The sequence below is a fragment of the Antennarius striatus genome, chromosome 19 (genome assembly GCF_040054535.1).
Source record: "Antennarius striatus isolate MH-2024 chromosome 19, ASM4005453v1, whole genome shotgun sequence".
NCBI classification, from domain to species: domain Eukaryota; kingdom Metazoa; phylum Chordata; class Actinopteri; order Lophiiformes; family Antennariidae; genus Antennarius; species Antennarius striatus.
The window spans coordinates 521,265-549,264 of record NC_090794.1 but is presented as its reverse complement, the minus strand read 5'-3'; the positions used below and the strand labels follow the sequence as shown (position 1 = coordinate 549,264).

General features: G+C 49.2%; 2 protein-coding genes across 3 annotated transcripts; both read left to right on the top strand.

Annotated features, from left to right (window-relative positions):
* Window positions 1-598: 598 nt before the first annotated feature.
* si:ch211-202p1.5 (uncharacterized protein LOC103909337 homolog) lies at window positions 599-11,168 on the top strand. Of its 2 annotated transcripts, XM_068341714.1 has the most exons (4): window positions 599-883; window positions 5,692-5,854; window positions 8,516-8,629; window positions 8,765-11,167. In XM_068341714.1, the coding sequence occupies exons 1-4, from the start codon at window positions 820-822 to the stop codon at window positions 8,850-8,852; spliced, it is 429 nt and encodes a 142-aa protein (XP_068197815.1). In that variant the 5' UTR covers window positions 599-819; the 3' UTR covers window positions 8,853-11,167. The 2 variants fall into 2 exon arrangements, with proteins under 2 accessions (XP_068197815.1, XP_068197814.1); XM_068341713.1 differs by lacking the exon at window positions 599-883 and having other exon boundaries at window positions 3,421-5,854; window positions 8,765-11,168.
* A 439-nt stretch (window positions 11,169-11,607) lies between these two features.
* On the top strand, window positions 11,608-14,750 carry e2f6 (E2F transcription factor 6). Its single transcript, XM_068342221.1, has 8 exons — window positions 11,608-11,929; window positions 12,266-12,585; window positions 12,655-12,710; window positions 12,791-12,977; window positions 13,180-13,335; window positions 13,420-13,534; window positions 13,672-13,819; window positions 13,908-14,750. Exons 1-8 carry the CDS (start codon window positions 11,810-11,812, stop codon window positions 13,934-13,936), a joined length of 1,131 nt encoding a protein of 376 aa, XP_068198322.1. The 5' UTR covers window positions 11,608-11,809; the 3' UTR covers window positions 13,937-14,750.
* The last annotated feature ends 13,250 nt before the right edge of the window (window positions 14,751-28,000 follow it).

Genomic DNA, 28,000 nt, shown 5'->3' with positions numbered 1-28,000 from the left:
TGTTTGAGTTTAACACAAACAAACACAACACATGTTTTTCCCTGGTTGTCATGGAAACGTTCCATCGGCCGTCGTCGCCCCGTCGGGTCTCCGGCTCCTGCGGGATGAATTCCGTGTGTTCTAACCACCAATTAAAATGGATCCTCAGGAATTCGTTAACGAGTCCGACCGCCCCTCCTCCATCTGGCCCCTCCTCCGTCTGGCCCCTCCTCCATCTGGCCCCTCCTCTTCCTCCTGGCGGTTCACGTGTTTACCTGGAACACGCTACACGCAGCCACATTTAGCCATCTTGCGGGGACGTTTTGGGGAAACCCGACCGTGGAGTCTGCACCGCAGATGTTGGTGTCGCCCCGTCAGCCTGACGCTGCCTCTGATTGGACAATGCTGTTGGTGCTATTTTTAACCAATGAGAACCCAACGCCGCGTCAGGTGTCGCCAACACACTCCAGCACAAACCTGAGGAATCAAATTCAGATTCTTCAGCAGAGAAACGATGAAGATCCTGGAGGTCTGGGATCAGAGGGGGCGGGGGAGGGGCGGGATGGGTGGGGGGTGAGTGAGGGGGGGGCGGGGGCGGTGATTGATTCAAGCTGTGGAGGTGTCTCCCTGCAGATCCAGCTCCTCCTCCCTCTGCTGTAGCTCCTCGCTCCCCGCCGGGGAGGTCAGAACCTCTTCAGTCTGTCTCCATGTGGACGCCAACCTGAACCCGGATCCAGCAGCGCCCCCCCCACAGACCGGAACGTTTGCTCCCCCCACCAGGAACCATCTGCAGCTCCGGGATCGCCCCGGGACCCAGCCAGGGCGTGGAGGAGGGGTTACATGATGGAGGTCTCCTACGTCTGGGTTCTGGTCGCCGCGCTGGTTCTGATCCATCAGCATCAAGGTAACCCGTAGCAACCACTCCTGGTGTCACATCCGGTGTCACTCAGGTTTAACCGTTTCAGTCTGCTTCCGTAGACGATGGCTCACTGCATTTAGACGGATCTGAATATTTATATAAACAGTATGTATAAACATATAAATATATACGTACATATGTATATACTTGTGTACATACATATTTATATTCATATAAATATATGTATATATATGCATACACTGTATGTATGCATATATATACACATATATGAATATATATATACATACATATATATACAGTATATATACATATATATACTGTATATATACATATGTAAATATGTATATACATATATATACATATACAGTATATGCATATATATGTATATATATGTATATATACTGTATGTATATATATGAATAAATGCTTTATTTTGAACATGAGCAGAATAACAACAATAATCAATACAACAATAATACTAATAACACTCAAAACATTCCCGAAAAGGAGTCGGATGTAGCATAACTTTATTTAATCCTATTTAATCCTATTTAATCCTAATTTAATCCTTCCCCTTCTTCACTTCTCCATGGACATGAATTCACTACTGATAGTAATAGAGTGTAGAGTACAAAAATAAATGAATAAATAAATGAAGTACTAAACATATATATATATATACAAGAGGATAAACAGAAAAGTAAGTTACAAATAGAATTAATAAAAACACCTGATCGTTAGACCCCCCCCCCCGTACCCAGTGAAAACCATGTTCTTGTAGCCCTTTTTAAACTGGATCATGCTTGGACACCCAACCTGTTCCACACCCCCACTCCACAAACACAAACACCTTCCAGTGTTGTACATGTCCTCTGATGCTTAAGTTGTGCTCCCCCCTCAGGTTATAATTCCCTTCTCTATTAAAAACATTTTAGTAGATTACCAGGGAGTGTCTTATGTATTGCTTTGTCCATGAGTTGTCCTGTTTGAAAATGAATGTCAGTGAGTTTTAATAATCTGGATTTTAAGAATAGTGGGTTTGTGTGATCTCTATACCCACATTATGGATTATTCTTATGGCTCTTTTCTGTAATACGGATAATGGATTTATTGTACATTATATGTGTTGCCCCAGACCTCTGCACAGTAATGTAAATATGGTAAAATGAGAGAACAGTATATAATGTGGAGTGACCTGTGGTCCAGAAGGTGTTTGGCTTTGCTCAGAACTGAAATCCTTCTTGATAATTTACTTTGTATGTGTTTGATATGAGCTTTCCAGTTAATCCTGTCATCTATTACCCCCCCCAGACACTTATGCTCATAAACCCTTTCAACATCCACCCCATCTACCTGTACATGTGCCTCAATGTTCTTGTTGCAGTTGCTGAATATCATGAATTTGGTCTTACTTGGATTTAATGATAATTTGTTCCTGTCAAACTACATTTTTAATTTGCGTATTTCATCAGGGACCCTCCCCAGTAGTTTGTGCAATTCCCCCCCAGAACAAAAAAAGCTAGTGTCATCTGCAAGTAATACTAGTTTTAATACCTTTGAAACTTTGCATATCTCATTTATATAAAGTTTGGGACCCAACACTGACCCTTGGGGGACGCCACAAGCAACGTCCAAGCATGACGATGATTCACCCACCTTCACAAATTGTTCCCTGTTGCTCAGATAGCTTCTCACCCAGTGCAGTACTAACCCCCTGACCCCACACCTCTCTAGTTTATTGATTAACATGTCATGATTGATTGTGTCAAATACTTTTTGTAGATCTATGAATATTCCAGCAGAGTGCAGTTTATGATCAATGGCTTTGGTGATGATCTCAGTTGATTCTATCAATGCTAGTGATGCTGAGCTGTTTGCTCTAAATCCACACTGACTATCAGAGAGTAGTTTATGTTTATACACATCATTTATGCATATATATGTATTTATATATGTATTCATATATTCATTTATATATAATGTATTGATAGAAATGTGAAGCTACAGAATGCTAAAGATGTCTCATTGGCGCTAAACCTCCATATGACATCATAGCACCTTGAACCAGCTCCCTCCTGATTGGCTGACTGCCATCAGTCAGGAGGGGCCAGGACAACCTGCCTCTAGAATCTGGTTCACACTTTGTTTGTTTTGGTTAGCATTTGGTTAGCATTGCGCTAGCAGGTAGAAGTACACCGTTAGCTCTGGGACTGAGACATTGTTAGCATGGCTAACGTGGACCCACTGGTGGACCAATCAGCTTCAACAGAGTGCTGTTGGAACCTCAACCGGAGCCCCAGAGAGAGGTTGTTTCTCCAAATCCCTGCGGGGGGGTTAGCGCTCAGGTGTCTGACGCGCTGGACTGAACCCTGACCTGGATCAGGCTGCGACCCCCCCACCAGGTGGGGCAAACAGCCCCAAACCGGGTCAGAACAGCTCAGAACACCAACGTCTATCCTCTGGCAGACGGCGTGTTCTCTCCGGGGGTCGGTGGAGGTTGAAGATCTGGGGTGGGGGGGTGTTGGGGCTTCGTACTAAGTCTATATTGCCCCGGCGTGTCTTTTACCCCCCGTGGAGCCGAAGTCCACTGGGGTTACAACAACAAGGCTTCTGCTAGACCCGGATCAGGAGGCCGCCGCCCCGCGGATCTGGGAAGACCCCCCCCCATAGCAGAACAAATGAAACCGTGTTGGGATTGGACCCCAGCACCTGATCGTTTAATAAGTACTCCCACATGTGGTCCAGGGGGTACTCCAGGGGGTTCTGCCCGGGGGACAACCGGCTCAGATCCGGTCACGTCTGCAGACTTGTCGCTCATCTTCTGACATTACTGCCCCTGTCGGCCTCTTGGCCCCACCCAGAATTAACGCCCTGGCAGCCGGCCCAAGCTGCGTCCTCATTGGCCCGTTGGGACTCCTCCAGAAACATTCTGTTCTCGCTGGTGAAAACAGAACAGTTCCGCTGTCGGCCTCCGGGCGGACACACTAGATTCCTACGGGGGAAACGGTAGCGGCGCAACCAGAACCGTCGGTCCACCGACCGACCCGGAAGGTTTTCGGCTCGTTGTCAAGGTTACGCAAACACGGCTGGTTTCTAGAGGCCAAGGCCCAACGGAACCTGCAGTAGAGCCTACATTAGAACCTACAGTAGAATCTACATTAGAATCTACAGTAGAACCTACATTAGAATCTACAGTAGAACCTACATTAGAATCTAGAGTAGAACCTACAGTAGAACCTACAATAGAATCTAGAGTAGAACCTACAATAGAATCTAGAGTAGAACCTACAATAGACTCGTACGTCGGTCTCGTATCCAGAGGTTCTCCTTTCCTTTTCTTTTCCTGTAATTATCCAGACCTTCGTGATTCTGTCGATCCGAACAGATCGTGTGATTGATTGCTGGGGTCTTGCTGTGTGATTGATTGCTTGGGTCTTGCTGTGTGATTGATTGCTGGGGTCTTGCTGTGGGTGTCGGGTTGACTCCGTTCTGGTTGCTGAACTGAGGTTCTGTTCATGAGTCTGGACCTGGAAGCTGAGATGTTGACCAGGACGTGAGGAGTTCCTCTCCGTGTTTGACTGGGATTAAATCCGAGCTAGCAGTGTTTAATTTGCTCCGGGGGATCAACCCCCCCGTCCACCCGGGTGGTTCTTCCCAGGATATTGGACCCGGGTGGTTCTGCTGCCTGCATTCTTTGGCAGGTATGTTCTGAATGGCGTGACATCTCCGTAACGAATGGATTAAGTTCCACCTCGGTCTCGGCGCCAGAACAAAACCCCCTCAGTTCATCCGGGTCAGCGCCGGTGTGCGGAGCGTTTGGAGGCTGGTGTTTGCTTCTTGGGCTGAATACCTTTCAGCCTGGAGGTCCACCTGGAGGAGCACCGACAGAACATCCCTGAAGCCCTCATCAATCACTCCGTTGTCTGAGGAGCCCAGATGTTCTGGAGGAACTCGTCCCCGTCATGTTTTTATTAACATTCCTGGTGGAACAAGCGACCCATTGATCCACCGTCAGGAACCCCAGGTCCAGGTCAAACCGAGGCTGACGTTATCTCTGAGATCAGAACCTCAGTCTTCATCGTTCTGTCGGAACGTCTTCATCAGTGGTGTGGAACAGGAGCTCGTTTATTCCCGGGCCTCATTGTTGCTGAAACAGTGGCGGTTACATCACATGGCAGATCGCTGAGGCATGATGGGAAACTAGAAACCACATCAAAGCCCCAACAGGTGTGACCTGGTCCAGAAGAGACCCCCTAACATTCTGGTGGGGTCTGTTCAAAAGGTTCCAGGATGGACAGATATCTATCTAGAGTGTCTATAGATACTCAGGGTCTGTGTTCAGGGTCACGGTCTACCCTCAGGTCAGGATCTACCTTCAGAGTCATTGTCTACCTTCAGGGTCAGCGTCTAAGTTCAGGGTCAGGGTCTAACCCCAGGTCAGGGTCTAACCCCAGGTCAGGGTCTAACCCCAGGTCAGGGTCTAACCCCAGGTCAGGGTCTAACCCCAGGTCAGGGTCTAGCCCCAGGTCAGGGTCTAACCCCAGGTCAGGGTCTAACCTCTGGGTGAATCGTGTAAATCTGTCCCTGGGTTCCAAACTTCCTCTTGTGGGCACCGATAGCAGATCAAACCCCAGCGGTGGTTCTGTGGTCTTTCTGATCTCTGTGAGGGTTTTAAGATGAACATGTGTTCTAGAGCCGGGTTCAGGTGTGGGGGTTCAGTTCACGGCCCCCTGGGGCAGCTTTGACCTTAAACCAGATGCCGGGTCGGTCCAGAACCAGAGATGTTGGAGAAGAAAACAAGGTTCTTGTGTTCTTCTTCCTTTGCCCCCCAGCTTCCACCTTCTCCGTTACGAGCCCCCCGGTGGACAGGGCTCTCCTGGCGTCGCCCGCCGACCCCACCCACCGACGGGAGAAGCGCTGCTCCTGTGAGAACCAGAAGGACAAGGAGTGTATTTTCTTCTGCCACATCGGAATCGTCTGGGTCAACTCCCCCAGGTGAGTCTTTACGGGACCCACCGCCGCCGTGGGCTGGGGGGGGTGGGCTCCAAACCAAAGCCAGTCTAAAAATAGGGCTGAACCGCAGTAATCAGAGTATTTAAAACACAACCGTCCGTATTCCGGGAACCTTCCTGGCCCTGATTGGACGAGGACTCTCCGACGGGAACCTGAAGGGACTCGACCCCCGAGTAAAACAACGGTTGGGGTTTCGTGGCTTCACAATTGGTAGCAATTAAGTTCATTTGGGCTCAGAGAGCAGTTAGCTGTGAGATGTGGTGGCGCTAACCAGGAAGCACCTTTGCTAACGAAGGGTAATTTCTGCTGCATTTCCTGTTTGAGCCCCTAAAGGTGACCAGAGTCTGAACCGCGTCCCCCCAACACTTAACTCCTTCCAGTCAGTCCCGACGACTTCACACGCTGAGGCTCACCAGGGTGCTGGTTCACATCCGGTGGCGTGTATTGTGTTTGTCACGCTAAACCCATGATTACTGCGAGATGTCACGTTTGAAACTCATTAAGTTAAGAGCAGGAACCAAAATAGCTGCAGCGATTAGCCAAAAGCAGCTCCGGCTGCCCTGATTGGTGGTTTCTAAGCATAGCAGCGCCATAAAACCTCCCCATCGCTAACTACCCCTGAAGGCGGCACTACGAAACCCGTGGGCCACCAGAGTCCCTGAAGGTACCCCATCCTGCTCAGACAGTCTGGTTTGTGTAGGTTACCTGGCCCACGGGCTCGGATGAAAACACCCGTGTCGTCGGAACAATCGTAAAAACGATTCCCCGCCAGGAAAATTCACCTGAACGGGTAATAAAAGCTTCTTTTAGTTACGACTTAAAGACTCGTCAACCCTCCGGATCGGAAGAACGGCTCCCCAACCCGAGGACCAGGTCCGTTTGAGGGGCGCCATAAAACCCCCAGACCCAGAATGCTCGGCTAACATCAAACACGTTCGCCTGAGGCTGCTGTTGGCTAGCATGCTAACTTGCTGAAGAAGCCTCCACGAGCACTTCCTGTTGTTGTCTTCTTCTCTCTTTGGAAGCCGTCACGAGCCGACGTGACCTTCAGGGACCCAAACATCTGCTGCCGGTGGATCGGCTCCATCTGGGCTCAGGCGCACGGGTCGCTGTAAATTCATCCTGACAGATGTGGATGTTGTGTTCAAGCCCGGCTCGGTTCCGACCCGACGTTGGATGAGCATCCCTCGTAAATCTAGAGGACGACCCGGCGTTCGGGACCGGCGCCCGGGAGCTGGAGGTCTTTGGCTGTCGGATCAGCGTTCAATGAACCCGACGGTCCCGAACCTGAGACTCCACGAAAACAGAGGCTGTTTACGTCCAGGGAGGAAAGGGATCCACGTGAAGAAGGTTCTGACGTCGTCATGACGACCGTGATGTCTGAGAACATGAGAACTTTATTTAAAGTACACTAAATACACTGACGGGTAGTAACTCCAGAGGACGGTGGAGGCAGCATGGAGACCTTCAACACTCTGTGTTTCCTCTGGAGTCTGGAACTCGTCTGCGGCTCCTTCAGGTGTTTTATAGACGTTCAGCAGGTTATCAGGAAGCTCCAGGAAAGTTGATGAACAAACAGAATTCACCTGAAGGCTGTTTGTCAGGTCGCCAGCATCCACAAACACGCAGTGAAACAGTCCAGGTTCACACGGTGAAACAGTCCAGGTTCACACAGTGAAACAGTCCAGGTTCACGCAGTGAAACAGTCCAGGTTCACGCAGTGAAACAGTCCAGGTTCACACGGTGAAACAGTCCAGGTTCACGCAGTGAAACAGTCCAGGTTCACGCAGTGAAACAGTCCAGGTTCACGTAGTGAAACAGTCCAGGTTCACACAGTGAAAGAGTCCAGGTTCACGTAGTGAAACAGTCCAGGTTCACACGGTGAAACAGTCCAGGTTCACGCAGTGAAACAGTCCAGGTTCACGCAGTGAAACAGTCCAGGTTCACACAGTGAAAGAGTCCAGGTTCACGTAGTGAAACAGTCCAGGTTCACACGGTGAAACAGTCCAGGTTCACGCAGTGAAACAGTCCAGGTTCACGCAGTGAAACAGTCCAGGTTCACACCTGAAACAGTCCAGGTTCACACGGTGAAACAGTCCAGGTTCACGCAGTGAAACAGTCCAGGTTCACACAGTGAAACAGTCCAGGTTCACGTAGTGAAACAGTCCAGGTTCACGCGGTGAAACAGTCCAGGTTCACGCGGTGAAACAGTCCAGGTTCACACAGTGAAACAGTCCAGGTTCACACAGTGAAACAGTCCAGGTTCACACGGTGAAACAGTCCAGGTTCACACCTGAAACAGTCCAGGTTCACACAGTGAAACAGTCCAGGTTCACGCGGTGAAACAGTCCAGGTTCACACAGTGAAACAGTCCAGGTTCACACAGTGAAACAGTCCAGGTTCACGCAGTGAAACAGTCCAGGTTCACACGGAGAAACAGTCCAGGTTCACGCAGTGAAACAGTCCAGGTTCACACGGTGAAACAGTCCAGGTTCACATGGAGAAACAGTCCAGGTTCACACAGTGAAACAGTCCAGGTTCACACCTGAAACAGTCCAAGTTCACACAGTGAAACAGTCCAGGTTCACACGGTGAAACAGTCCAGGTTCACGCAGTGAAACACTTGGTCGTTCTGTCTTGCAGTCATGTGGTTCCTTATGGTTTTGGTTCGATCCGGTTCAGGAGGGACGTCCGCCGCTGCGTCTGCAGCCGCCAGCAGGACGCCGAGTGTTCCAGCTTCTGTTCCATCCAGACAGAGTGAGGACACACACACACACACATACACACACACATACACACACACACACACACATACACACACACACACACACACACACACACACCATTAATATATTAAGTCATCATCATATTTATCATCGTTTCTGTTCTCAGTGGACAACAAGCTCTCGGGACGTGGAGGAGATACAGAGGTGCATTCTGGGTAAAAAGGAGCCCAGATGCAGTGGAACACCAGACCTGAAGGAGAGCAGCGACGTCCGGACAGAACCAACTGGAATGCTCCTGTTGGACTTTGGACCCGGTGACAGGCTTCATGTTGATTGATGATGTCATGGCGGTGGGGCGAGAGGGGGTGTGGCCCGTCTCTGCTGGAAGGCGTCCCTCACATGAAGGAGGCGTGTCCGTCCTCCAGTCAGAACCGGGCATCTCTTGTCTCATTATGGATGCGTTTCAACCTTCAACCAACGCTTCATCCGACAGACGACCAGCGGCGGTCGAGCCTCAAACAGACGTTTGGTCTCCATCAATAGTTGTAATGTTAGAGACTTATTAATATAAAGGACGACGTGAAGACGTCTGAGACGTTCAACAGAGAGGGGGAGCGACGCAATGCATCATGGGACAATCAGACGGTCTTTTACATATTCAAAATCTTTGAAGCAAAATGTTCTTTATAAAACTACACCTTCAGCGCTTCATTCCTGTTGTCGTTTGGTCCAGTTTGTCTTTAAACTTCAGTGAAACACAGGTAGTCCTCAACTTACAAACATCTGACTTACAAACGTCCAACTTATGCGTGTTTGACTTATGAACTTTCAGAGATGCAAACAAATGTGTACCCCTCTCCGACAATAAGTCCTCCCCCTCTTCCTCTTCCTTCACTATGAAGCTAAGTTATATGCTACATGCTACAGTGGATCATCAACATCAACAGCTGACTCTGTTGTTGATGATCTTAAATATTTACCGTAAACTTATCTGGATTAAATCACGTGAATCATGAGTAACGTTTAACGGTAGATATTGGAACTATACACACATATTTTAATATGATTACATGTTTTTGTTCTGATTTATTGTAAAGTAACATGATATTATGAGCTTTAAACGGTTTTCTAGTTACTTTTAGAGTCCAGTATCTGTGGTGGACAGAAAGTAGATTTTTAAACTGGCGTATAATCAGAACGACTGAACACTAAATGACCTGAACCTGTATTTTATTTATTCTGTGTTGTTTTAATGTCCTGTAATTGTTTCTGGTCAGTCTGAGGGAAAAGAACTTTAATATTTAAAGTAGTAATGATATTTAAATGACCTTAGATGGAGATTATAGATTGAAATTTAACAAATAACGACTTACAAGCACATCAACTTATGAACAATCTCTAGGAACCAGTTGTGTTCATAAGTTGAGGACTAGCTGTAACCTACAGTAGTACAGTAGTAGGTTGAGGCCTACAGTTTGTTTGATGTCATCCTACCGTCTCAGTGTTTCTGATAAGCTATTGTAATAGAGTCCAATGTGAGACCAGGGGAACCGGCCTCGGCTTCAGAACCAGAACTGGACCTCCTGTTCCGTCTTTGCTGAGCTGTGATCAATAATAGTGTGAATGTTCCTCATATTAATATTAATATTAGGATTAATGTAAATGTTCCAGCCTGTTGATGTGAGGTGAATGTATGGTGGGGCAGAGGGACTATTTCCTGATCTGTTCTCAGTGTGTATCCTTCCTCTGTACATTTCTAATCTATTAAACACACAGGGGGCGGGACCAATCTGAGGGCGGGGCGACCTCTGTTTTGACTCTTGAGCGTGTCCCGCCCACCTGAGGCGTTCTCTGCAGCTCATAAATTCACTCACAGCCGTCGTTCTGGCGCTGCAGTGGGAAACTAGCCTGTGTTCAAGCGGGTGCGTTTGATTTACTGACTGCAGCTCATTAGCACCGCCCGTACATGAAGGTGACTTATCTGCAGCGCCGCGTCCCTCCTGTAGATATCACCTCATAAACATAATAACGCTCAATAAACACGTTAGCATTGGTTGGACCGGCACCACACATCACAGATCATTAATACAATTGATTGATTAGAGGCACATTTTATTGATTCCTTCCTACTAAATCAGGGAAAACGCCTCCGTAATATAAATATGATAAAAGCTTTTCTAAGTGTTTATCAATATCCAGACAAGAATGTAACTTTATTCTAATGGTGTTGATTAATTAAAGTTAAAAGAGATTGATTGTTGATTAATTGATTAAATACTGGATCTGTGTTCTTGTGTTTCTGGAGGGAGTTAAATAAAGAATAAAAGAACTCACGATGAACCGGTTCTAAAGTTCAGAATCTGTTTTGTGTTAAAACACTTCATCTCAGTGTTTGGACACACACACATGCACGCACACACACACACACACACACACACACACATGTATATATATGCATCTATATATACACATATAGATAGGTAGATAGATTGATTGATTGAAAGAATTTTGTTGTAGTTTAAATGAACTTTGTCTGAATTCCTTCACAACAGCGCCCCCTGCAGGCCGACCGGCCGCACAGCAGGAGGGAAAAGTTGGTCTGTTTATCAACCAAAGTGTGACGTCACAATTTCTAAATTAAAGGTATTTCACAATTGACGTTCTTCTTGTCGAAGGCACTTATGCGTATTAGTTCTTTAGATTTTATTGAAAACAATCGGAAAAATTATATGAATTACTTTTTGTAGTTGAAACTTTAATTAGCTTTATACGTTTGAACCCAAGTGTATGAAGCTATACATTTATTTAGCTTCTGACACACAATTGGAATATGATGTCTTCACTTTCTATATAATTTATTCATAGTTTGCGATGCTGATGATCTTTGTTTATTTTCACATTATATTTTCTATATATTTATGTTAATTTTTTTAGGTTTATTACTGAACTATGACCTCTGGAACATCTTTTTCCCTCCAGTTTTCTACATCCGGGTCACGCCCATCAACATCCGGTTCAAGCGGCCTGAGCCGAACATAAACAAACCGGACGCTACGCAACGCTCTTTCCCGCCGCGCTGCGCCTCCAGACGGACACCGGGGACGGACACCGGGGACGGACACCGGGGACGGACACCGGGGACGGACACCGGGGACGGACACCGGGGCCCGGTAGCCCGGTTTGCGGTGTGAGCGGAGGAGACGCCGGTAAGATGGTGAAGTGTGCGGTCACCGGGTGTCCGAACCGGACGGTGGACCCGAACCGGGGGAGCTTTTCGAACAGAACACCGAAGAGGTTCTTCAACTTCCCCAAAGACCCGACCCGGATCAAGGTACGGAGCCGAACCGGACCGGATGGAGACCCGAACCGGGTCCGGTTGGCCCCCGGTCCCGTTCGGCTAGCTAATGATGCTATATTAGCATCAACACAGCGGTGTCAGCAGGAGTTAGCCTAGCCTAGCCTAGCTTAGGAAGTTGGTCTCGGGGGCGGGGTCAGAGACTTTAGAAATAAAATCCATCTTAATAAATGAGACGTTTAACTTATCGATGATAAAATATATTTGATGACCGGAAGTTGATTTTTTTAGTTTTCAAAGTGAAACCGAAAACACGACGCACAGCAGGTTTCCATTCACCACGTTTCCTACGTCACTGATGACGTCATTCAGGTGTGGCTGGCAGCGCTGAGGGAGACGGACAGGAAGGACTGTTCGGAGCAGCACCTGATCTGCGAGGACCACTTCCTGCCGGAGGACATCTCCCCCCAGGGGGTCACCAGCGACGCCATTCCCATCATGCCCCCCTGCCTGGACGGGCCGATGGGCCTGATCAACCCCTGGGGGGCCGACTCGTGTGAGGAGGACGAGCCATTTGGGATGGATGAGGATGAAGATGATGATGACGATGAGGCTCCTTCTGGAGCTTCCCAGGATCCAGGTGGAGGTGTGTCCACTCCCCCGGAGGTGGAGCCAGAGGCGGAGTCATCCAGGTAACAAACGGGTACCTCCACCCCCACCCAGACTGAACACCAGAATGAAAGCCTGTTTCTCTCCTCCAGCACCAGGTCGCAGCAGAAGAACCTGTCCATTCCTTCTGGGGGCGGGTCCAGACCAGGTGAGGGCCACGCCCGCCGCTCTCAGCCAATCGTCTGGACTCTGGTAGTCTTCAGCTGTTTCTGTCCTGCTGTGTCTCAGAGCCGTCCCTGCTGGCCCTGACCCGGGGGTTCCTCCAGCTAATCCTGGAGGCCCCCGACGGCGCCGTGGACCTGAAGGAGGTCGCCCGGCGCCTGCACACCCGCCGCAGGCGAGTGGGCGACGTCACCGCCGTCCTGGACGGGATCCGATTGGTCCAGATGGAGTCCGCCCACCGGGTCAAGTGGATGTGAGTGGAGTCACTTCCTGTTCCTGTTTGGGTGGTTTCTAGTGGCGGATCCAGGTCTGATGGTGATGTCATCAGGTCACGTGACTCCAGATTTATCACGAACTAGAACCATTTCATCCAACCAGCTGTACGCTGGACACATCGTTTCATTTGTCTTCAACTATTCCTGGCGTTAAACCGGTTCCTGCTGTCACCCCCCCAGAGGAAGCACCCCCGTCTCCAGCTTCCTGCGGAGGAAGCAGCTGAAGCTGCAGCGGGAGCTGAGGCAGCTGAAGCTGGTGGAGTCCACGCTGGACGGACTCATCAAGACCTGCGCCCAGCAGCTGTTCCACATGACCGACCAGCTGGAGGACGCCTCATATCCTCACCGAGGGGGGGGGGGGTACTCCTGCACTGTCGCGCTCCCCGCTGTAAGGTCAGCCTTTCTTTAACCCACTCTCACGGCGGCCTACGTGACCCGGGGCGACGTCACCCGCCTGCAGGCCTTCAGGGACCAGACCCTCATCGTGGTCCAGGCCCCGGAGGAGACCAAGCTGGAGATCCCCGTCCCCTCTGAGGTAACCCCGCCCCTCTGAGGTAACCCCGCCCCTCTGAGGTAACCCCACACCTCTGAGGTAACCCCGCCCCTCTGGGGTACCCCAGTCTGTTTCCTGGTCATGTGATCCCTCTAGAACCTTCTCTGTTTGCGGTCCAGGACCGGGTCCAGATCCACCTGAAGGCGGGGCGGGGCCCCATCCTGGTCTGGACCTGCGACGTGGAGTCAGGAGACGCTGTGACCTCTGACCCCGGCTGCTTCCTGACACTGGAGGACAGTCGGATCAGGACGGCCGCGCTGCACACAGGTAAACCCAGAGGTCATGTGACCTGAGTCATGTGACCTGGTGGCGTCTCCCGCCCTCACTGACACGGTGATGCGTTCTGGTCCCCCAGGGCCACAGAGCGCCGGACAGACTGAGTGACCAGCAGCCACCGCCGGGGGGGGCGCCGGCGGCCCTCAGGGGCCAGGATCAGGTGAGGCCAGGATCAGGTGAGGCCTGCAGGTGTGACGTCAGAGGCACCAGAACTCTGTGGAGACCCCCGCTGCTGAGCGCCTGGAGGGGCCCTGAACGCACCACCAGCCCCAGCCCACTGCTGACAGACACTAAACCAGTTCAGACTCCAGCCCCCCTGCTGGGCGGGGCTCCGTGTTTGTCCCAGGACTGATGAAGAGGAGCGATGAAGCAGCGCTCAGCTGGATTCTATCTCCGCTCTAAAGTTTGTTCTGCTTTGGATGTCAAATAAAACGTGAGCCTCCTCCAATCAGATCCTTTAAATTCAGCTGTTCTACACGAGGCGTTCACTGACTTCAGGACTTCAGAGTGTCTCTGAACACAATGAGATATATTCATTACTGCGTGGGGTTCAGGACCCCCCGGTGCAGCCGGTCCCGTTCAGAACCGACCCGGTTCAGCTGGTTCTGAGTAAAATGAAGCATCTTGTATCATTTGATTGAGTTTTGTTACCACGGTAACCAGACTTTGTTCCTGTCGTCCTGAAGACCTTTGGTATTAGCTGCTGTTAGCTGCTACATATTAGCTATTAGCAGCTAACTGTTTGATGTTAGCTGTTAGTTGCTATCTCTTTGTGTGTCCCCCCCACCCTGACCCTAACCCCCCCAGGTGTCGGTTGCCTGGAGACCAGAGGAACCTTTAACTGATAACGGGTCACCCGAGGGGGTCGCCTGGGGACGACCTTTAGGACCAGATCAACGACAGGAAGCCGTTTTGTGCGGCAGCAGAGCGTTAGGGGGCGGGGCTCCTCAGGGGCGTCACACTGTCCTGTGGGGGGGGGGGGCTCCAGGTCTTGTTTGGGACCAGGAGGACCACGCCCTCAGGCTCCAGGTGGGTCCTGTGTACACGCCCACAGGAAGTAGGCGTGTACACAGTGTCCACACAGGAAGTGGACAGCGCTCACCTTCACCCAGGTGAACAAGGCCACCTCTGTTCCTGGGTCCTGCTCCCGTGTTGAGGTTCTAGCTGGAGTGTCGTGGACTCAGCTGAGCGTCAGGCAGTGTCCTGCTGCCATGGCAACCACAGAGGTCAGGGGGTCGATTCAAGGAAACCAGAAATAAACAAAACATGACTGGTGTGAGTTCTGGAGAGATTTGAATACATGCTATTCATTAGTTTTCTTGGCTGCATTAGTAGTTTTAATCATGCAATAAACTTTTCTATCACTGTGTCAGTAAATTTCCACACACTTAAACTCATCTAATTTCACACACACACACACACACACACACACAGTTACCATAACAATTCATTTAGGTGTGTTTACAGAAACAAGCTCCAGCGAGAGGAAGCGGCTGAAAACCTGTCACGATGTGATTGGACCAGAAGACACCAATGAGATGTTCTGAGATGCGTCTTTCACTGGTGATTCTTCATGACGGTCTTCAGCATCAAAGTTCTGTGGAAATCAAAGTCATAAAAATCCTCAAAGATCTATGAGTCCAGCTGATGGATTAAACTACTTTGGATCATGTTGATGTACACATATGATGAATCACTTTGATAACGGTCATGTTAAACCATCTTTACCTTGCAGACAACACGATGAATTAGAACCTCCCTAAATGTGACCTCTGACTGAGGTGTTTTGTGGTGCAGACACATGTCCTTGAGATAATCCTGCAGCTGCTAGACAGCAGACTGGGCCCCCACAGAACATGAGGCAGGCGTCACAAAGTGAGAACATGGAGAACACCTGGAGTTGTTACCTTCTGATAGGATGAGTCAGATCACCCCATGTTCAGTGGACACCTACTAGAATGGATATGAGTGTGTGTGTGTGTGTGTGTGTGTGTTAGGGTTCACCTGTCACACTTCTGTGCCCACAAATTTCTGTAATAAAACTTGGAGGAACTTTTCATCTGTTTCCAGTTTTTTTTCCGTGACCAACGTTCTCACCGCCCCAGATTAACGAACGCAGCGAAGGATGACGAAGAACCAGAGTTTCTGGAGAACAACAGTCCTTCAGTGTCAATCGATTTAACTGTGAGTGAGTCCACGACTCCCCAGTCCCGGGGGAAACGGGGAATGAAGGGAAGTGGATTCTGAAGGATACCGCCAGCTGGGGCGGAACTGAACCCGGACGGGTTCCTGGTCGGAGGTTTTTCTGGGGGACAACAAGCGGAAGTGAAGTCCGTTTGGCGGCGTTAGCTTGACGGTCCTGGATGAGTGGAGGTCGGGGTTCAGACCACTTTGTGTGGTAGTTACCCCAGTGACGACATGTCGTCACGTGACCCTCGGGGGGCTTCTGTTCATGATGGACTAACAGCTGCTCGTCAAGAACGGAGAGAGAAACCAGCGCCCCCTGCTGGAGCTGTGCCCGGAGGCCGGGCTGCAGCCTCACGGGACAGGTGCACTGAACACGTGGTCTGACGTGCGGTCAGGTGACACACGGACACACCTGCCTTCAGAAAGGAAAATAATGAAAAATGTAAGCTATAAATTAAATGCTTATATTTGTGCAGTGGTGTGTATTATAAAGTTTTTTCTGTTAAAGTCACCAATTTTAGGTTATTGTTACTCAAAATCGCTGAATTTTTGCATTTACTGCTGAACTAGATCGACCAATGACCCCACCAGCTGTGCTGGTAGCTAAACAGACCGTAATGCTAACTCTATATGTCGCTATTAAAATGTTCAAACATGTTTGATCTATGAACTAGATTCCCATAATTTAGCTAATGTATATAATGTACAGTATTTTTTGTCAACACCTGCTTGTGTGTAACGTCTGTCTGGAGTTGAGCGGTCCTCAAACCGCTGGGACAAGGCACGCAGTTCTCCTGCCTCATGGTAGGGGGCGCTGCTGACCCCAGGGATTCTTCTTCATCGGCCGCAGAAGAAGTGACAGGAAACTACAATGTAGTCAGCGAGTCCAGTGCAGCCATTCGTTTGTTTTCCTCTGTGTGCTATCTGGTGAGGTAGCACACAGGTAGCACACAGGTAGCACACAGGTAGCACACAGGTAGCACACAGGTAGCACACAGGTAGCACACAGGTAGCACACAGGTGAGGGATGTTGGGATTGTCCCAGAGGGGAGTATGGCGGAGCAGTGAGGTACGTGAACCTGTGGTCACTGAAAGAACTAAAACTGTGGAGTTCTTAGTGAAAGCTGAAGGAGCTGGTTTCCAGGCCACACCTCCAGTGGGACATTTTGATCAAGTGTTGTCCGATGTGCAGCCGCTGTATTCCCGTGTCCTCACATGTGACAGCACCTTACGGAACCACACTGGGCTGCTAGGTGGTACGGTCCAACATCAGGAGGACTCGGTCCCCCGTGGCGTTTGGAGCCTGCTAAGTTAAACATTTGACTCTAACTTTAGAGGAACTCTTAGGAATCGTAATCGGAACACAATGGAGTAGAACCTTAGGGGAACATTGTTGACTCCTCCAGTCAATGAAGAGGGCAGTTCCCTCCATTTCTGTAGGTCCAGCTGAACTGGATCCAATCACCTGATGTGGTGTTCTTCAAACGTCTCTACTGTAGATCTTATTTCTACACCCAGGTTGAAGATTCATCCATATTTTAACAAACGTAACTGAGTTCCTTCATGTCTACGTTTGTGTCCTGGGATTAGTTTGTAGTCACGGTAACGTGATGCTCCTGTTGTTGTCCCTCCAGATGGTCCACAGCATCATGTCTGCAAGGAGGAGGAGGTGGAGGTTCCTGCTGACCAGCAGCTCTGGAGCCAGGAGGTGAAGTCCATCGTGGACCAAGAGGAACCAGAGTTTCTCCACCTGAAAGAGGAACCAGAGGTTCTCCACCTGAAAGAGGAACCAGAGGTTCTCCACCTGAAAGAGGAACCAGAGGTTCTCCACCTGAAAGAGGAACCAGAGGCTCCTACTCATGAGGAAAGTGACCAGAGTGGAGACCAGACGGTGCTCATGAAAGCTGAAGATGGTGCAGCACAGACAGAGTCTGTTGTCCAGCTGGCGGTGATCAGCTCTGTGGTGGGAGCAGCAAACATTGACCTTCTGATCTCTAACAGCTCTCATGTGTCCATCAGCCGTGAGGAGAGAGGAGAAACAAGAAGAACAGAAGCTGAGGTTGAGTCTCCGTTTCAGTCCCAGAGAACAGGTGACACCAGGAAGCAGCTGTACGTTTGTCCAGTATGTCAGAGGGGGTACGTCCGACGCAGTGGGTGGAGAGGCCACATGGAGATCCACACAAACGAAGCCCACAGGTGTGAAACGTGTGGGAAAGAGTTTAGGTTCAATAGTGAAGTGAGGATACACACAAGAGTCCACACAGGTGAGAGGCCTCACAGGTGTGAAACCTATGGGAGACGTTTCACACAACAAAGCAGCTTGACTCAACAGGTGAGGGCCCACACGTGAGGGCCCACACGTGAGGGCCCTCACGGAGACAGACGGCCTACAGGGTTAAACGTGTGGACACATCTACATGTATGCTGATCACACCGTTACCTGTGTCTACCCTGTAGCGCTCTGGAATTTACAGGTGAAGATTCTGTTCTTTCTGTATTGTTCACAAACACTGGGTGTCACTGTCTCACACGTTTGTGTGATTTAACCCTTACAGCCCTGGCCTATTTTTGCCGGGTTTTTTGGTACCTTTGATATTTGTCTATTACCACATTAAAGTGAGTTAACATACTCATGCTTGGTATGTTTATCTGCAGCACAACTTCAGCTACATGAAGAGAAAGATTTTATTTCCCTATAACTTATTATGTTGACATATTGGGGCAAAATAGAAAGTCAAATTCGAAAATGGAACAAAATGTATTTTATTGCACAGAAAAACCAAAAACATGATCATCAAATTGATTTTGAGCTCCAAAAAGGTTGTCATAGACTTCTTCTTCTCCTTTGGGCTTTTCCCTTCAGGGTCTCCACAGCCAATCAGTGTCCTCCATCTAACCCTGTCTTCTCATCCTCTTCTCTCACACCAACTACCTTCATGTCCTCTTTCACTAGAGGACATGTTTGTAGACTAGTGTTGTGTGTCTGTAGACTGGTGTTGTGTGTCTCTAGACTGGTGTTGTGTGTCTCTAGACTGGTGTTGTGTCTCTGGACTGGTGTTGTGTGTCTCTAGAATGGTGTTGTGTGTCTCTAGACTGGTGTTGTGTGTCTCTAGACTGGTGTTGTGTCTCTGGACTGGTGTTGTGTGTCTCTAGAATGGTGTTGTGTGTCTCTAGACTGGTGTTGTGTGTCTCTAGACTGGTGTTGTGTCTCTGGACTGGTGTTGTGTGTCTCTAGAATGGTGTTGTGTGTCTCTAGACTGGTGTTGTGTGTCTCTAGACTGGTGTTGTGTGTCTCTAGACTGGTGTTGTGTCTCTAGACTGGTGTTGTGTCTCTAGACTGGCGTTGTGTGTCTCTAGACTGGTGTTGTGTCTCTCGACTGGTGTTGTGTGTCTCTAGACTGGTGTTGTGTCTCTGGACTGGTGTTGTGTGTCTCTAGAATGGTGTGTGTCTCTAGACTGGTGTTGTGTGTCTCTAGACTGGTGTTGTGTCTCTAGACTGGTGTTGTGTGTCTCTAGACTGGTGTTGTGTGTCTCTAGACTGGTGTTGTGTGTCTCTAGACTGGTGTTGTGTGTCTCTAGACTGGTGTTGTGTGTCTCTAGACTGGTGTTGTGTCTCTACACTGGTGTTGTGTGTCTCTAGACTGGTGTTGTGTGTCTCTAGACTGGTGTTGTGTGTCTCTAGACTGGTGTTGTGTCTCTAGACTGGTGTTGTGTGTCTCTAGACTGGTGTTGTGTGTCTCTAGACTGGTGTTGTGTCTCTAGACTGGTGTTGTGTGTCTCTAGACTGGTGTTGTGTGTCTCTAGACTGGTGTTGTGTCTCTAGACTGGTGTTGTGTGTCTCTAGACTGGTGTTGTGTGTCTCTAGAATGGTGTTGTGTGTCTCTAGACTGGTGTTGTGTGTCTCTAGACTGGTGTTGTGTGTCTCTAGACTGGTGTTGTGTCTCTAGACTGGTGTTGTGTGTCTCTAGACTGGTGTTGTGTGTCTCTAGACTGGTGTTGTGTCTCTAGACTGGTGTTGTGTGTCTCTAGACTGGTGTTGTGTGTCTCTAGACTGGTGTTGTGTGTCTTTAGACTGGTGTTGTGTGTCTCTAGACTGTTGTTGTGTGTCTCTAGACTCGTGTTGTGTCTCTAGACTGGTGTTGTTTGTCTCTAGACTGGTGTTGTGTGTCTCTAGACTGGTGTTGTGTGTCTCTAGACTGGTGTTGTGTGTCTCTAGACTGGTGTTGTGTCTCTAGACTGGTGTTGTGTGTCTCTAGACTGGTGTTGTGTCTCTAGACTGGTGTTGTGTCTCTAGACTAGTGTTGTGTGTCTCTAGACTGGTGTTGTGTGTCTCTAGACTGGTGTTGTGTCTCTAGACTGGTGTTGTGTGTCTGTAGACTGGTGTTGTGCGTCTCTAGACTGGTGTTGTGTCTCTAGACTGGTGTTGTGTCTCTAGACTGGTGTTGTGTCTCTAGACTGGTGTTGTGTCTCTAGACTGGTGTTGTGTCTCTAGACTGGTGTTGTGTGTCTCTAGACTGGTGTTGTGTCTCTAGACTGGTGTTGTGTCTCTAGACTGGTGTTGTGTGTCTCTAGACTGGCGTTGTGTGTCTCTAGACTGGTGTTGTGTGTCTCTAGACTGGTGTTGTGTGTCTCTAGACTGGTGTTGTGTCTCTAGACTGGTGTTGTGTGTCTCTAGACTGGTGTTGTGTCTCTAGACTGGTGTTGTGTCTCTAGACTGGTGTTGTGTCTCTCTAGACTGGTGTTGTGTGTCTCTAGACTGGTGTTGTGTGTCTCTAGACTGGTGTTGTGTCTCTAGACTGGTGTTGTGTGTCTCTAGACTGGTGTTGTGTGTCTCTAGACTGGTGTTGTGTGTCTTTAGACTGGTGTTGTGTGTCTCTAGACTGTTGTTGTGTGTCTCTAGACTGGTGTTGTGTCTCTAGACTGGTGTTGTGTCTCTAGACTGGTGTTGTGTCTCTCTAGACTGGTGTTGTGTGTCTCTAGACTGGTGTTGTGTCTCTAGACTGGTGTTGTGTCTCTGTAGACTGGTGTTGTGCGTCTCTAGACTGGTGTTGTGTGTCTCTAGACTGGTGTTGTGTGTCTCTAGACTGGTGTTGTGTCTCTGGACTGGTGTTGTGTGTCTCTAGAATGGTGTTGTGTCTCTAGACTGGTGTTGTGTCTCTAGACTGGTGTTCTGTCTCTGGACTGGTGTTGTGTGTCTTTAGACTGGTGTTGTGTGTCTCTAGACTGGTGTTGTGTGTCTCTAGACTGGTGTTGTGTCTCTGGACTGGTGTTGTGTGTCTCTAGAATGGTGTTGTGTGTCTCTAGACTGGTGTTGTGTGTCTCTAGACTGGTGTTGTGTCTCTGGACTGGTGTTGTGTCTCTGGACTGGTGTTGTGTGTCTCTAGACTGGTGTTGTGTGTCTCTAGACTGGTGTTGTGTGTCTCTAGACTGGTGTTGTGTGTCTCTAGACTGGTGTTGTGTCTCTGGACTGGTGTTGTGTGTCTCTAGACTGGTGTTGTGTCTCTAGACTGGTGTTGTGTCTCTGGACTGGTGTTGTGTGTCTTTAGACTGGTGTTGTGTGTCTCTAGACTGGTGTTGTGTGTCTCTAGACTGGTGTTGTGTCTCTGGACTGGTGTTGTGTGTCTCTAGAATGGCGTTGTGTGTCTTTAGACTGGTGATGTGTCTCTAGACTGGTGTTGTGTGTCTCCAGACTGGTGTTGTGTGTCTTTAGACTGGTGTTGTGTGTCTCTAGACTGGTGTTGTGTGTCTCTAGACTGGTGTTGTGTCTCTGGACTGGTGTTGTGTGTCTCTAGAATGGCGTTGTGTGTCTTTAGACTGGTGATGTGTCTCTAGACTGGTGTTGTGTGTCTCCAGACTGGTGTTGTGTGTCTCTAGACTGGTGTTGTGTGTCTCTAGACTGGTGTTGTGTCTCTAGACTGGTGTTGTGTCTCTGGACTGGTGTTGTGTGTCTCTAGACTGGTGTTGTGTGTCTCTAGACTGGTGTTGTGTCTCTAGACTGGTGTTGTGTGTCTCTAGACTGGTGTTGTGTGTCTCTAGACTGGTGTTGTGTCTCTGGACTGGTGTTGTGTCTCTGGACTGGTGTTGTGTGTCTCTAGACTGGTGTTGTGTGTCTCTAGACTGGTGTTGTGTGTCTCTAGACTGGTGTTGTGTGTCTCTAGACTGGTGTTGTGTGTCTCTAGACTGGTGTTGTGTGTCTCTAGACTGGTGTTGTGTGTCTCTAGACTGGTGTTGTGTCTCTGGACTGGTGTTGTGTGTCTCTAGACTGGTGTTGTGTCTCTAGACTGGTGTTGTGTCTCTAGACTGGTGTTGTGTCTCTGGACTGGTGTTGTGTGTCTTTAGACTGGTGTTGTGTGTCTCTAGACTGGTGTTGTGTGTCTCTGGACTGGTGTTGTGTCTCTGGACTGGTGTTGTGTGTCTCTAGAATGGTGTTGTGTGTCTCTAGACTGGTGTTGTGTGTCTCTAGACTGGTGTTGTGTGTCTCTAGACTGGTGTTGTGTGTCTCTAGACTGGTGTTGTGTGTCTCTAGACTGGTGTTGTGTGTCTCTAGAATGGTGTTGTGTGTCTCTAGACTGGTGTTGTGTGTCTCTAGACTGGTGTTGTGTCTCTAGACTGGTGCTGTGTCTCTAGACTGGTGTTGTGTCTCTGGACTGGTGTTGTGTGTCTTTAGACTGGTGTTGTGTGTCTCTAGACTGGTGTTGTGTGTCTCTAGACTGGTGTTGTGTCTCTGGACTGGTGTTGTGTGTCTCTAGAATGGCGTTGTGTGTCTCTAGACTGGTGTTGTGTGTCTCTAGACTGGTGTTGTGTCTCTAGACTGGTGTTGTGTGTCTCTAGACTGGTGTTGTGTGTCTCTAGACTGGTGTTGTGTGTCTCTAGACTGGTGTTGTGTCTCTGGACTGGTGTTGTGTGTCTCTAGACTGGTGTTGTGTGTCTCTAGACTGGTGTTGTGTGTCTCTAGACTGGTGTTGTGTCTCTGGACTGGTGTTGTGTATCTCTGGAATGGCGTTGTGTGTCTCTAGACTGGTGGTGTGTCTCTAGACTGGTGTTGTGTCTCTAGACTGGTGTTGTGTCTCTGGACTGGTGTTGTGTGTCTCTAGAATGGTGTTGTGTGTCTGTAGACTGGTGTTGTGTGTCTCTAGACTGGTGTTGTGTCTCTAGACTGGTGTTGTGTCTCTACACTGGTGTTGTGTGTCTCTAGACTGGTGTTGTGTGTCTCTAGACTGGTGTTGTGTGTCTCTAGACTGGTGTTGTGTCTCTAGACTGGTGTTGTGTCTCTAGACTGGTGTTGTGTGTCTCTAGACTGGTGTTGTGTGTCTCTAGACTGGTGTTTGTGTCTCTAGACTGGTGTTGTGTCTCTAGACTGGTGCTGTGTGTCTCTAGACTGGTGTTGTGTGTCTCTAGAATGGTGTTGTGTGTCTCTAGACTGGTGTTGTGTGTCTCTAGACTGGTGTTGTGTCTCTGGACTGGTGTTGTGTGTCTCTAGAATGGTGTTGTGTGTCTCTAGACTGGTGTTGTGTCTCTGGACTGGTGTTGTGTGTCTCTAGAATGGTGTTGTGTGTCTCTAGACTGGTGTTGTGTGTCTCTAGACTGGTGTTGTGTCTCTGGACTGGTGTTGTGTGTCTCTAGAATGGTGTTGTGTGTCTCTAGACTGGTGTTGTGTGTCTCTAGACTGGTGTTGTGTCTCTGGACTGGTGTTGTGTGTCTCTAGAATGGTGTTGTGTGTCTGTAGACTGGTGTTGTGTGTCTCTAGACTGGTGTTGTGTCTCTAGACTAGTGTTGTGTCTCTAGACTGGTGTTGTGTCTCTACACTGGTGTTGTGTGTCTCTAGACTGGTGTTGTGTGTCTCTAGACTGGTGTTGTGTCTCTAGACTGGTGTTGTGTCTCTACACTGGTGTTGTGTGTCTCTAGACTGGTGTTGTGTGTCTCTAGACTGGTGTTGTGTGTCTCTAGACTGGTGTTGTGTCTCTAGACTGGTGTTGTGTCTCTAGACTGGTGTTGTGTGTCTCTAGACTGGTGTTGTGTGTCTCTAGACTGGTGTTTGTGTCTCTAGACTGGTGTTGTGTCTCTAGACTGGTGCTGTGTGTCTCTAGACTGGTGTTGTGTGTCTCTAGAATGGTGTTGTGTGTCTCTAGACTGGTGTTGTGTGTCTCTAGACTGGTGTTGTGTCTCTGGACTGGTGTTGTGTGTCTCTAGAATGGTGTTGTGTGTCTCTAGACTGGTGTTGTGTCTCTGGACTGGTGTTGTGTGTCTCTAGAATGGTGTTGTGTGTCTCTAGACTGGTGTTGTGTGTCTCTAGACTGGTGTTGTGTCTCTGGACTGGTGTTGTGTGTCTCTAGAATGGTGTTGTGTGTCTCTAGACTGGTGTTGTGTGTCTCTAGACTGGTGTTGTGTCTCTGGACTGGTGTTGTGTGTCTCTAGAATGGTGTTGTGTGTCTGTAGACTGGTGTTGTGTGTCTCTAGACTGGTGTTGTGTCTCTAGACTGGTGTTGTGTCTCTAGACTGGTGTTGTGTCTCTACACTGGTGTTGTGTGTCTCTAGACTGGTGTTGTGTGTCTCTAGACTGGTGTTGTGTGTCTCTAGACTGGTGTTGTGTCTCTAGACTGGTGTTGTGTCTCTAGACTGGTGTTGTGTGTCTCTAGACTGGTGTTGTGTGTCTCTAGACTGGTGTTTGTGTCTCTAGACTGGTGTTGTGTCTCTAGACTGGTGCTGTGTGTCTCTAGAATGGTGTTGTGTGTCTCTAGACTGGTGTTGTGTGTCTCTAGACTGGTGTTGTGTCTCTGGACTGGTGTTGTGTGTCTCTAGAATGGTGTTGTGTGTCTCTAGACTGGTGTTGTGTCTCTGGACTGGTGTTGTGTGTCTCTAGAATGGTGTTGTGTGTCTCTAGACTGGTGTTGTGTGTCTCTAGACTGGTGTTGTGTCTCTGGACTGGTGTTGTGTGTCTCTAGAATGGTGTTGTGTGTCTCTAGACTGGTGTTGTGTGTCTCTAGACTGGTGTTGTGTCTCTGGACTGGTGTTGTGTGTCTCTAGAATGGTGTTGTGTGTCTCTAGACTGGTGTTGTGTGTCTCTAGACTGGTGTTGTGTGTCTCTAGACTGGTGTTGTGTCTCTAGACTGGTGTTGTGTCTCTAGACTGGTGTTGTGTGTCTCTAGACTGGTGTTGTGTCTCTCGACTGGTGTTGTGTGTCTCTAGAATGGTGTTGTGTGTCTCTAGACTGGTGTTGTGTGTCTCTAGACTGGTGTTGTGTCTCTGGACTGGTGTTGTGTGTCTCTAGACTGGTGTTGTGTGTCTCTAGACTGGTGTTGTGTGTCTCTAGACTGGTGTTGTGTCTCTGGACTGGTGTTGTGTATCTCTGGAATGGCGTTGTGTGTCTCTAGACTGGTGGTGTGTCTCTAGACTGGTGTTGTGTCTCTAGACTGGTGTTGTGTCTCTGGACTGGTGTTGTGTGTCTCTAGAATGGTGTTGTGTGTCTGTAGACTGGTGTTGTGTGTCTCTAGACTGGTGTTGTGTCTCTAGACTGGTGTTGTGTCTCTACACTGGTGTTGTGTGTCTCTAGACTGGTGTTGTGTGTCTCTAGACTGGTGTTGTGTGTCTCTAGACTGGTGTTGTGTCTCTAGACTGGTGTTGTGTCTTTAGACTGGTGTTGTGTGTCTCTAGACTGGTGTTGTGTGTCTCTAGACTGGTGTTTGTGTCTCTAGACTGGTGTTGTGTGTCTCTAGACTGGTGTTGTGTGTCTCTAGAGTGGTGTTGTGTCTCTAGACTGGTGTTGTGTGTCTCTAGACTGGTGTTGTGTGTCTCTAGACTGGTGTTGTGTCTCTAGACTGGTGCTGTGTGTCTCTAGACTGGTGTTGTGTGTCTCTAGACTGGTGTTGTGTCTCTAGACTGGTGTTGTGTGTCTATAAACTGGTGTTGTGTGTCTCTAGACTGGTGTTGTGTGTCTCTAGACTGGTGTTGTGTGTCTCTAGACTGGTGTTGTGTGTCTCTAGACTGGTGTTGTGTCTCTAGACTGGTGTTGTGTCTCTAGACTGGTGTTGTGTGTCTCTAGACTGGTGTTGTGTGTCTCTAGACTGGTGTTGTGTCTCTAGACTGGTGTTGTGTCTCTAGACTGGTGTTGTGTGTCTCTAGACTGGTGTTGTGTGTCTCTAGACTGGTGTTGTGTGTCTCTAGACTGATGTTGTGTCTGTAGACTGGTGTTGTGTGTCTCTAGACTGGTGTTGTGTGTCTCTAGACTGGTGTTGTGTGTCTCTAGACTGGTGTTGTGTGTCTCTAGACTGGTGTTGTGTGTCTGTAGACCGGTGTTGTGTGTCTCTAGACTGGTGTTGTGTCTCTAGACTGGTGTTGTGTGTCTCTAGACTGGTGTTGTGTCTCTAGACTGGTGTTGTGTCTCTAGACTGGTGTTGTGTGTCTCTAGACTGGTGTTGTGTGTCTCTAGACTGGTGTTGTGTCTCTAGACTGGTGTTGTGTGTCTCTAGACTGGTGTTGTGTGTCTCTAGACTGTTGTTGTGTGTCTCTAGACTGGTGTTGTGTGTCTCTAGACTGGTGTTGTGTGTCTCTAGACTGGTGTTGTGTGTCTCTAGACTGGTGTTGTGTCTCTAGACTGTTGTTGTGTGTCTCTAGACTGGTGTTGTGTGTCTCTAGACTGGTGTTGTGTGTCTCTAGACTGGTGTTGTGTCTCTAGACTGTTGTTGTGTGTCTCTAGACTGGTGTTGTGTGTCTCTAGACTGGTGTTGTGTGTCTCTAGACTGGTGTTGGGTGTCTCTAGACTGGTGTTGTGTGTCTCTAGACTGGTGTTGTGTGTCTCTAGACTGGTGTTGTGTGTCTCTAGACTGGTGTTGTGTGTCTGTAGACCGGTGTTGTGTGTCTCTAGACTGGTGTTGTGTCTCTAGACTGGTGTTGTGTGTCTAGACTGGTGTTGTGTCTCTAGACTGGTGTTGTGTCTCTAGACTGGTGTTGTGTGTCTCTAGACTGGTGTTGTGTCTCTAGACTGGTGTTGTGTGTCTCTAGACTGGTGTTGTGTGTCTCTAGACTGGTGTTGTGTGTCTCTAGACTGGTGTTGTGTCTCTAGACTGGTGTTGTGTCTCTAGACTGGTGTTGTGTGTCTCTAGACTGGTGTTGTGTGTCTCTAGACTGGTGTTGTGTCTCTAGACTGGTGTTGTGTGTCTCTAGACTGGTGTTGTGTGTCTCTAGACTGGTGTGTTATCCTGCTCGTCATCCTGCTCATGTCAGCAGCTCCCGTCGACCAATCAGAACATTTGTTTCCCTCAACAGCTGCTTCCAATTACTCCGAGAATTCTCTCGCCCCCCGCTCGCCCCTCGCCCCTCGCCCCTCGCTCGCCCCGCCGTCCTCTGAACACTGAGGCTCTGTGCCCCCCCCCCCCCCCCCCCCGGAGGAGATTTGTCCGGATCCCGTCTTCCCGTCTGGTTCCATCCTCCAGGAGAAAGTCCCTCCTGATCCTTGAGGTTGGTCTTTCCACCCACTGGAGCAGCAGAGCGCTGCCACCGCCCCGCCCCGTTGCCCCGCCCCTGTTGGTGGGTTTTTCCGTGGGCGGGTCCAGCGGTGGCGGTCTGGATCCTCAGTCGTGTTCTGATGTAGCACAACAAGCAGGAGACAGATTTAAAGTGAGGGCGTTGAAGCCCCCCCTCTTTTCAGTGACTCTGAGGTCTCGTTGGTGGGTGGCGGTGGTGGATGAGTCACACAAACCCACGACTGTCCTTCAGGCGGATCTAAACAACCAGCAGTAATGTTTACGCTAGTTTACGCTAGTTTACGCTAGCAGGCTAACGCCACTGCTGCTCAGGATCCAAGATGGCCGACATGTTGTTATCATCCTGGTTTCGCCGCGGAGCGTCCGACCTGCAGGCGTCACCGGATGGAGGTCGGATGCTAAAGTCTTCCACCGTGGTCGTCACAGGAAGTCGTCTCGGAACCGGTTTCCTGTCGGGGAGAAAAAAGCCTGGCGGGCGTCACGTCGTCATGGCGACAGCAGGACA